The sequence below is a fragment of the Homalodisca vitripennis genome, unplaced genomic scaffold, assembly GCF_021130785.1.
Source record: "Homalodisca vitripennis isolate AUS2020 unplaced genomic scaffold, UT_GWSS_2.1 ScUCBcl_7374;HRSCAF=15039, whole genome shotgun sequence".
Classification (NCBI taxonomy): domain Eukaryota; kingdom Metazoa; phylum Arthropoda; class Insecta; order Hemiptera; family Cicadellidae; genus Homalodisca; species Homalodisca vitripennis.
In genome coordinates, this window is record NW_025783487.1 from 141 (window position 1) to 11,914 (window position 11,774).

Here is an 11,774-nt window from a genome sequence, read left to right on the forward strand (position 1 = left end):
AAAAATACAGTATTTAAGTGCACTTCACTTCATTTCAGAATTTATATATCTATAGAGCACGGTCAAGAAATAATTCCTTGTTTTCTTAAAGGCCTTAAATCTCATCTGAATAGAATTAGTTACCAAACCTCCACTTATCTTATAAGCGGGATTCAGGTGAATTCAATTTTAAAAATGTTCAAACATTCTAATTTCAATTTTGTTTCTCTAAACGCAACAAGGGATCTGAAACAAAACCAACTGCTTTTGAGTCAGGTTTTGGTGACAGTAAAACATGTCTCTTGTAAACCAATTAGTATTATTCTAAAAGTCTAACCTGGTCTAAGGATCTCAGCATGTTCCAGACCTCGGATGCTCCGCACCAACTCCACCTGAATTTCGGCAGGCAAGGTGCAGGAGAGACCGTTGGGGTAAACCACATCTGTGGTGAGCCCCTCAGGCTCCAGCCATATCTGGTGCGATCGGCCTCCAAATCTGTAGAAGACAACAATCAATAACTTATACTTAAAAAAGTGCACACTATAAAACAAATATATGGTTCCATAATTAAAATGTTAGGCATCCAAAGACAGGATATCTCACAAGCTAAGGTTAAGATTTTAAGACCCGCCTATACTAGTGGCCATCTTAAGTTTAGCCCCAATACAAAAATGCTAAACCCCAAAAACTTGTATAACTTCGATTATCATCACAGTTTTATGGGAGATGTCTCAAGTTAACCCTCCAAATGCCTTAAGAATTTTCCTTAAACGACAAGCTGTTTTCCCCATTTTTGCAAGTTAGTTTTCCAAAATCTGTAAAAAATGGTTTTTTTACTGCAAACTTTGTTGTTACAAGGCTGAAGAGCTTTTAGCATTTTTTCTATGAAAATTTTCATCTCAGCTTAAACCCTGTAATAGTACAATTAGGTAATATAGAAATTGTTTAATCTGTAACAGTCTAGTGGTCCCATATGAACACATAAATCAGTATGTACAGTATTTACTAGCGAGTGTGGTACTCTCACTTCATTACCTAGGCTGATAAGAATTAATAGGGTTTGAACTATCATGACTCCAATATTCTTTTTATTGGGAAAAAAATACTGCAGTTATGTTTTCCTGGGGTATTTACTGCCTTTACAAGAAGACTAAAGAAATCGTAAATTTATCGAAAGTGATAACATGTACTCCCGAGGAGAGTCGTAACCGACCTGAGAGCCTTGGACTCGATGCTTGGACAGTACCGAGGGCCGGTGATGCCTTCAGTAACGTGCCGGTTATTGTGCAGATTATCCTTCACCAACTTCTCAACATGGCGAGACGTTTCTGTCAAGTAACACAGCTTCTGGTCTTCAGCCTGAAGAAAAGAGGTAAATTATTCAAATTCCCATCCATACAGTCTCTTTTTGATCCATTCTTGATTTTGATATCAAAAAAATTACATAAAATCTAATAAAATATTCAGGTATATTTAGTAGTTGATTTGAGACCAAACAAACTGGAAAACCGCTTGAAATAAAACTGCCATTTTGGTATCTGTTTTGGAAAAAGATATGGACTTTTAATTTTCACTTAAAAGTTAAAGAAAACAGCTTTCCCCTGTACCTCAGAAATGTATGAAAACATTGAGGCTTCATTTTTCCTAAACTTAATAAAGAAGGACCTCCAGAACTTTTTTGTCTGGGATGTATAACCCCCTCCCCTCACAGCATTCTGGGTGGTTAAAGTTCCGTCACCTTTGGTTCTAGAAATGAAGCACTGGATATATTGCCGTACTATCAATAAGGAAAAGCAACAATTAAGCTTCCTATAAATTATTGTTAGTATTTAAAAAGCCTATAAGGTATTTAAATATGCTAAACTTTAGTTAAAAAAATTTTATCAGTAAAAATATTTCAATAATTTAATTAATTAAACCTTTGTCACGTACATTATGCACGGTAAATAAAGACTCCATATGCCTACGACGGGAAATGATGCTATCCAAGTTTCTATCCACTATTGTGAACCGTAGTTCTTAAAACTAATGATAAAATGCGTGAGAATGTTAACTGAACGTCATACAACATTCATTGTTCTTGGCCATCTGTTATGGATCCAAAATGAGTTGTTATTGCAACCGAATTCTGTTTTGTGGGGTACGCTGGCGTGTTTGATTGCTTTTAATATATGGGGAGGATGACAGTGCAATTCTTCAGGTCTGCGTGCAAGCTCTGCTCTTATAACAAATCGTGTGTTATATGTTAATATCTGAGTATTGATTACAGCGGCTAAAGAATATCTACACAGTGCAATTTTTTCTGTTTTCAATAAGTTGGAAAATTTTATGTTTTGTTTACTTATAATTATTTATTTGTAAAGTATATCTTTTAATTCTTAAAAAAATTAGTTTTCATTTTTATTCCCTATAATAATTTTATAAATCTTTCATAGAACCTTAATCAATCACATTAAGTTTTTAAAGCTAATTGCACGCTTGGAGGAAGTAAAGACATTTATATTCAGTGCTCTAAGGGTAAAAATAAATAAATTTACAACGTGTAAAGAAATTAAAATAGTATGATGGGTGTTTTTCGTAACAGACATAATTTTTCATTACAAACAGTTTTTTTTCAATATTTTATTTACAAACAGTTGATGAATATTATCATGCTGTTTACTCTATATCCATACTTATTCCAGAAAAGTTGGAATGATTAAATTATATTCTATATTTTAAGAAGACTAAAAGACAAGAATCAATATACAAGAGAGAATAAAATTAAAGTTTCATATAGAATAACTGACTTGACCTTGATCCAAACTTGATCATTCATGAAGGAGAAGGGCACAGGCGGGTCGTCGCCACACTGGGGTACACACTTGCTGTAATCTATGGTTCGCCCATCCAGCCGTGGAGGTGTACCTGTTATAAGGAAACCATCAAGCTCTCATGATTCAATGTATTTATAATCAAAGGGCATTTTACAATAGAACATGTTTTTGTAGTAAATGCACCCTGAGTGTTATCAGAAATATACAATGAATGTATGAAAACATCATACCTAATTACACATGTCGTAGGTATAGTGAGAAGGGTTTATTCAATGTGAATTTAGCTCCCCTTCCACCTAGTGTAGTGTCTGAAATCTGACACTTTCATAAACTTGGTTTCTAGAATATGCAGTCCACATTTAAAGAGATAAAAAAAAGTTGGTGACAAAGAAGTTAAAAACAAATTCTTTGCACCGTTTCAACATCAGACACGTAGACCACAAAAGAGGTCTATCTGGTTTCTTAGCAGCCATCCAGCGCTTTGCAGATGAAGAGAAGCACCTGATAAAACAATGTGAACATTTCTTTATCTGGATTACACTCGATAACAGGTAGGAAGCCAGATAAACCTCATTTGTAGTTTACGTGTTTTCAATGTCAAAACAATTCAGAGTTCATTTTTTAACTTCTTCGCCTCTTTTGTATCTCTTTAGACATGGACTCCAGATTCCAGGAGTCATATCCCTGAGTGTCCGATTGCAGACACTAAACTAAGCGGAAGGTGAAATAGAGCTAAAATCAAAACAAGCATACCTAATTAGTTTAACCCTTAAGAGTTTCCATAACTTCTTTTTATGACAATCCATATTTTATTTCCCTTCTGACACATCAAGAAATTTACTGTGATAAAAGAGACTTTCTTTTGGCAAAACAAACTTAACATATAGACTTGCTATTTTCTTGAACAAAGTATTCAATCTATTTTAAAAATTAGTGTAAATTTATTTAAAAAGAAACTAACTGACGTTTGAAAGAGCATTTTCCAGATTATAACCTGAACTGTTTTACCACTGTACTTAAACTTTAAATATTTATTCATCAAACTTATTCACTTAAAAAAATTCTTACCGAAAAGTTTATTTTACATCAAGTATACACACTGTAGAACTCAAGAAACTGTAACTCTTCACTGCTGGAAAATCAACTTAAATTTCAAACAACTTATACTGTTCTTGATTGTCATCTGAAAAATGAATATAATTGGTTTTTTTATTTTATGTGCGTGATACTTATCATGTATTTTATTTATTCAGTCGTTGTCTCACACCACCATGATCACCTGCCCTGAGTTGTAAAAATTTAACTTGAATAAATAAATTGTAAAACTTTCAAATTAATATTTCAAACTATAATTCACTATCTTTGACCCCTGAATAATTTTCAGTGTATCCTTCAATGTACTCTAATATTTAAATTTATTGCATAAGTAAATTTTTGGTTATTTATAAAATATATAACCACAAACTTACTTCATTATTATTATTTAGTATCTCATACATACATTGTAGCGTTATCCACAAACTATGAAAACTAAACTAATTTAAATTTATCAAAATTAATTACTGTATATAAAGAAAGAAAAAAATATAGTTCAAATGCATTACTATCTAGTATTATTGGCTAAAGTAAATGAAATTAACTTTTGCTTGTAATAAACAGATAATTTCAGTTATATGAAGTAAAAGAAAAATGTGGTATAAGAATATCAATTTTAAGATGTAGTGGAACATAAAAAGAAGAAGAGTGTCAGGGCATTCTCATAATCGACTTTTATTATAATAAATACAGAGAGGTTTTCTGAAAAGGTAATACTTCTCTTATTCTCGTTTTGTCATTTTGTGAGAGCTTTCTGATGAAGGGTAGATGACTTAAGCATTGGCTTATTGCCAAGAATAAACTGGTGACTCTTCATTTAACATTTTTACAAATTACAACTGTGCCAATTCAGCAGACTGCAGTATAACTATTTCCAACAGAACCAAAAATCAGACCAGGCAACTGTATTTAGATTACCTTAGATTTGTGTAGCAGTGGTTATTCAAAGGCTAAACCGATCAACTGATAGAATTGTGCACCATTGTACATTGTAGATCCAATCAAGAATGGATTTATCTTGTTACCTTCAACTGCTTGAAGAATAACAGTTCTCAGCCCATGTAATTGATATTCTTCAAAGGATTTCCATTAATCGGTAAATCAGATGAGTCTTGAAATTGCCATGTCCACTCTTTTCAGATCTTTCATTGACAATAATTAATAAATTAAGGGTGAAACTGGTGCCACACTCTAAAAGCCTATTGTTACGGTTCAATTGACTCTGTTGCCTGGATCAGTTTGTAGCTTTTGCCCCTCAAAAGAGATCGGTTCTGTTAATGCAGATTGAGAAAAAAATGTGCCCTTCCTCTTTCCTGGGTAGTAGCAACTCAGTAGCATGCTTGGATACCAGAGAAAATAAGTATGTGTTTATTATGATGGATGTTAAATACAATAAAGTTCAAAGATAATAACAGTGTTAGTAATCGAGATCAAAGAAGGAATAATTGCGTACCAGTCTTGAGTCTGCCCATGCGGAAGCCGAGCCTGTCCAGAGTGTCAGCTAATCCAATAGCTGGCTCATCTCCGATCCTGCCAGCAGGCCGCACGTCCAGTCCGATGTTAATCTGGCCCTTCAGGAATGTTCCGGTGGTTAAGATCACAGAACGTGACCTCACCGTCTGTCCATTGTCTGACCCAACCCATCACAAGATCAGTAGTAATAACAGATAAATCAACCAATGATCATAACAAATGTCAAAAACATTTTTACTATCACTCAATGACTAAAACATAACTAGAAAGCATTTATTTAGATAACTTAACATACATTATTATCAACTGTGGCATTTACTGTAGTGAATTTATGGAGAAAATTTTCAGTCTGGGTTTTATAAATTCATTTGAAACCCCAAAACAAGTGGCAAAAAAGCCAACACATATACAATTTCTAGTCATTCTATACTCAACCCAAAATTAATAGGATTTAAGAGATAAACTAAAGCATAGTTTGCCAAGCATACTAAGGAATGTACTCAGATAGCAGAGACAAATCTCTTCCAAAAATATAGGGTTTGTAGGAATAAAGATTTTTAAGGTTTAGCCCACAATGTAACATCTCATATTGAAGATCTTGATAGAAGAAAAAAAATGGCAAAACTTAAAAGTCTCTAAGTCCTCCATTCCTCAAAGCGTTTTATTGAAATTAGACAGCATTGTTACCATTGTTTAAACAGCATCCATTTTAGACAGAGTGGTCAGAAATATGTTATATTGGCGTTGATGGTTTTGTATGATCAAGAACTTTAATTTGAAGTGTAAATTGATGGGTAATTCCATTCAAACAATTGTAGTTGTCTCTACTCCTATTTTGAGAATGGTTAACTTTAAAAACCATGTAAAACGTCCACAAGGTATGTTAGTACATATTCTAAAATGGGATTTGAAAGCCTTTAAACGGTTTAGAAGTTATGATAGGATGGTGGAACTTTTGGGTCACTCAGTATAAATAAAGTGTAGGGGTAAAAAGCCTTCAAAATCATAGATAATTAACATTAACATTTTTAAGAAAAATATGTTGAAAATTATAACTATTCAATGTTTTAACAATATTTCCGGTACAAACATTTTAAACAAGATATGGGTCAAAATGATGTCTATTTAGTGCAAGTCCAACTTGTTATCAATTCAATTCATTACTGTGTTTAAATTTTTGGTATATGTACTGTATTTTTGTTTTTTAATTATGTTAAATTTGATAACATCATAGAAACTGAATAATCTTATCTGATAATGGTCACACTGTGACCTAAACCAATGATTAGACACAGAGCTGAAGATGAATTGTTAAGTAAACAGCTTTGTATTTATTTAATACAGTTGGTGCTAAAAACAATCTTGTTTTGCTCACAAAGCAAATTTTGTATTCCCCATGAGAACGTGACCAAATGTAGCCTAACTGCAAAAAGAATTTTGTTAATAAAATAGGCTACAGTGGTTGTTTTGGAATGTCTTATCTGAAGTCGCTGAAAATTTAACAGAAAGATTCCAGATTTGATAACAATTCCATAATTCACAAACCAATTTCCAATGTGTAAATGTATCCTTTGACATGCAAGCTGTAGAAGCCATAATCCTTAGTATAAGATACCCAAGTCTCACCAGAAATCTTGATACTGAACAATAAGCTTTCTCCTTCTGTGTAGTAACAAAAAAGAAAATCAACAGAAGGGTCCAAATTTTTAGCTTTTGTACCAATCACAACTCAAAAGCTTGCGTTAGGTACGCTTACATTTTAGTCATGTTTAATACATTCACTGTGGCAAAATTGCCCAATGATGTACTTAACATGCTGTAAAATTCAATGTCGTCAATTTTATTGTATATGAATGATTTATGTTAAATATTACTTTAAAAGATGGTTTTAGTTGAAATAAGGCAAAACAAAAATTGTTTGGAGAAATAACATTTTTAATGTTATCAACATCCTGTATGATCAGAATACTAAAAAAAATAGGACATGATATTGTGCACTTTTCTGAACCAGTAAGTTGTATACTTTCTTTTCAGTAATTGTCCAGGCAGCCAGCTGTTTGTGGCAATTACACACAATCTATTCAAACTCTTTCACTTCTCTCGTCACTTTTCAATAGATAAAAACACAGTTCCAAAGATTTGTGAAAACTCTCTTAAGAGTTTAGATACAGCAAAAAACTAATTTTCCAAAACTTGTTCATACATTTTCAGGAGTCCTTTCCATTTTTCCTTTATCCATCATAGATGAGCTTCTACTTATGTCATCATGGACATACTTCTCACCTCTGCAACTCCTGAAGGTGTACTGACTGACTAGTTATTCTTAATCTACACAAAAATGAAAACTTCTTACTGAACAACCGTCATACCTACTTGTCAGAATAGGAATGGTAACCATCTCAAAATCTTAGAAAAAGACAAAATACTAGTCAGATCAGAAGTAATTCTTATCTTAATTCCAACATCTGGTTGTTGGATATTATCCTTAATGTTCAAAAATATAAATAATATAGAAAAATAACAGAATTAAGCTAAGCATGACTGAAGTTATTATTTAGTTATTCTAATATTCATTTACATTTGAAACAACATAATTTATACAGCTATTTCTGTGCTAAACATAACAAGTAGCTAGGAGCAGAGCTAGCTCACTGACTGTTTAAATGGCTACAAATTAAACATTATTATCAAAATTACAAATATTTACTGGTTGATAATTATTGAAATCAGATTTTACTTCAATTAGAAATCTAAAAAGAAACAAGACCTCGAGTATAAATTGAACTCACTTAGAACTACGCCGACACACTGCTGTAGTACACAATCATGCAATGGGTCTTTAGGCTGCTCCATAAGCAGATCCTCCACTGAAGCCACCATCACCTCCAGGTTGGGTGTTTTGTTAAACAGTTCATCCTGTATGTTCTGCTTGTATAGTTGTCTGTCAATCTGCGCCCTCGGGCCCCAAACAGCGGGTCCCTTACGAGTGTTCAGCACCTAAGACACACATGTCACAGAAATTTCAGGTTATTTCACAGAATATTGGTAGGAACACTGGATCCCCCTAAAATATTCATTTCGTGTGGTGCTTAATTCGTTAAGTACGAAACAAGTTTTAAGAGTAAATATGTTTTGTTATAAATAAGTCAAAGAAAGTTGTACAAAAATAATGCTACTCCATTAGACAATGGAGAATATATAGTTGTCACAATTATTAAGGCATCTATCAAGTACAAAAACACTTTTCAATTCATAGAAATCTGTCATTAATGTAGATATCCATTATCTGTTACAATATCATAATTTTCATAGAACTGGTCCCCAAGAATTGTTCTAAGTGAAGTTAGGAGAGATGGTAAAGTGATGATCTAGTTCCTCCTATTTATATTATCTAATCATATTTTGAGTGGCATCAAAGACATGAATACTGGGCATATTGAAATGAAATGCAAGGAGTATTACAGTGGATTTATGGTTTGCTTACATCTGGCCATACAGGTGTGTTAACTGGACACTAGCTATTCAATGCACACAACACCCATAGGAATAGAGGATTAATGACAAAATAAATTGATGGCTGTTAATTCCTGACCATAGACTTATATGAGGTGTTTTATTTCAAAAGCAGAAATAGTAAGATTTATATGCCCTAAAAAGTGTTTTATTTTTCCTAATACTGTTAAAAAATATTGATTACATAAAGTCAAATTATCATTATAAATCAATACACATTTTAAAATTAGCATTTATTGCATATACATTTAACTTTTAAAAAAATCAAAGACTGATTAAAAGATGGATTGTTTCAGTCATAGAACTTTATGTTCAAAATAATAGTACGCCTGTTAACATTAATATTATAAAAGAAACCTCAATATCATTTCAGTAAAGCAGTCTCTTAAACAATTGATTTGTATGCATTAAAACCTCATCCAGCATTAAATATTTGACAGCATGGAATTGAAATTCAATTGTTGAGAATTTATTTGCAACAAGTGTAAACAACTGTATATAATTTAAAATGTAATATATTTGTATTAATAATCTGCATGATCTAAGAAGATATATTAAGAAAAGTAGGCTATATTCATTTGTTTTGTTAGCAAAATTTGTTTAGAAAATAGTTGGGATTTTTGAATTAACAACAAAGCAACTATTTAACTATTTGTGAAGTGATTCAAAATAAAAATGGATTACTGTTAAATACATGAATACAATATACTGGTCTGTTTGTTTACCTTGTACTGGATTCCAGATTTGTCACAAATACGGCAACAGACTCCATCTAAAGCGTCAATTTCTCTCATGAGATGACCTTTGCCAATGCCACCAAACGCTGGGTTACAAGACATTTCACCTACAGCAGACATAATATAACATTAAATAAAACAACAGTTGAGAATACAAGTGTATTGAAGAACTGCAAAACAAATATCTTAAACTAATTGTGTAGGATAAGGCAGATATTTAATAGTCCATGAGCCAAGAGCCAATCTACATTGTACTAGTGCACTAAACCTGGCTTTTTTTTAATCAATAGAGAAATTGCCCTAAGAAAGAAATTGATTGTCAGTTGCTGCCAAAGTTTAGTGGAAGTTGAAATTGAGGAGTATCTGAAAACATGAAACAGTAATTCTTTCTAAGATCATAATTTTCTTAATTAGACAGACTTAAAATCAATCGCCAGACATGTAAATGAATGTTAAATGAGTGCCAGATAACTGAATGGTTGAGACTTTCAGTCTCTGATAATTCTGAGCAATTACTGGATCAATTTCAATTTCTTTCATATTTTTGTTGGATATTTGATATCATGTAACATCGGTAGGGAATAGAGTACGATAAGTGGACCCGTTTTTTATATCAATATTGACAAACGGTATTAATTAACTATTGATATAACCAACTGATACTGATCTTGAACAATAATTAAATTGTATAAATACTTCTTCATATAAGAAACCTATTATCTTTTATAAACAATACCAGTTAAAAACTTGTGGAGGACCGTGAAGCGAAGTTTAAAAAGTGGCATGTCAGCCGACCTGTTTGCAGATCATCTCTGTATTTGTACAGAAAAGAGAAGTACATGGTTTTCTAGAGAGGTTGCTTTCAATAAATTCTTGAAAGTGGTTACTGATTTCTACCCAGGAGAAAACATCTTTCGCTACATCATTCTTAGCTAGCATCTTTCGTATTTTCTGTTATACATGTTTGTTTTATTGTTATCATTTCATTATTATTTATGACTTTTTCCTATGTCCAGTTCTAGTTGCTTGTTTGATCGTTATAGCTCCTTTATTATTATTGAGATTGTCACTATGTGTAGTATATTAATTTCAAATATGATTGTTATTATGAATATGGAAATGTTGATATGATAGACAGAATCGTATTCGATATACTAATATTAAATATCAATGATTATACTAATCGATATAAAACTGAGGTCAACTTCATAAATTCCTTACCTATTGTTTCCAATTTATGTGTGATAAGAAGGGTTTTTGAGCCCATTCTAGCAGCAGCAGAACAAGCTTCTGTTCCTGCATGACCGCCCCCAACAACAATAACATCATAGGTATCATGACAAGTTGAAGATATTCTACGATAATTTGCTATAGGCCTATTTCGGTTATTTTTGTAAAATTGAGCAATACACCAAGAGTAACGATGGATTTGTTTTAATGAAGACATCACTGTTCAAAACTGTACTTTGAAATTCCACTAGATGTACAACCAGATAACAATTACTACTCAAATATTGTTTAAAACGGAAATTTAGAGTTAACCTTTCACAACACAATCTTTCTTAACCTATAACAACAATATTATAATCAGCTACAGTCATTTTAACCTCAAAAAGAATCAGGTGTTACTAAAACAGCTGAACGGGTACAGATCATATGTTTATCCTTAAACGCAGCTGATCTACAGCTGTCAAAATCAAGTGGACGTTTTTACAAGAAGTCAATAATTTACTGTAGATTTAGTTGACAAATTGTTTGAAATGCGTATTTGTAGATCAAACACGTTTCAATGTTTGTATCTAGTGTATAGATGTACGTTTTAAAAAAATAAGATTGTGTTTAGAAGATCTATTGACCTCAGTGTTTATCAGTAGCCATTTTGTGCCACACAAACTCATTCAGTCAGTCGACCATTGGATGCGACACTTTCGTGACGCGAGAAATCGAGATCGGTAGTAGTGAATGACTAGGTTGTGTTTCTACTCGTAAACTATGACTAGGTTATTGTAGTGCATTCACTATCGGTGAGTGTTGTTGAATGTTCGTGTGACATTATTTTTACTAGACTGCTAACTGTTTGTGAGTGTCATATCAAGTGTTTTCTACTTTATTATTTGCAGGAACATCAGGTAAGCCTAATTTAGTTCAACTATGCCTTAGC

General features: G+C 32.4%; 1 protein-coding gene across 1 annotated transcript; it reads right to left on the reverse strand.

Annotated features, from left to right (window-relative positions):
* Positions 1-311: 311 nt before the first annotated feature.
* Positions 312-11,243, reverse strand: LOC124374158 (protein MTO1 homolog, mitochondrial-like). Its single transcript, XM_046832421.1, has 7 exons — positions 10,835-11,243; positions 9,602-9,720; positions 8,153-8,360; positions 5,344-5,520; positions 2,774-2,886; positions 1,193-1,338; positions 312-474 (listed from the first exon to the last, which is right to left on the reverse strand). Exons 1-7 carry the CDS (start codon positions 11,058-11,060, stop codon positions 312-314), a joined length of 1,152 nt encoding a protein of 383 aa, XP_046688377.1. The 5' UTR covers positions 11,061-11,243.
* Positions 11,244-11,774: the final 531 nt, after the last annotated feature.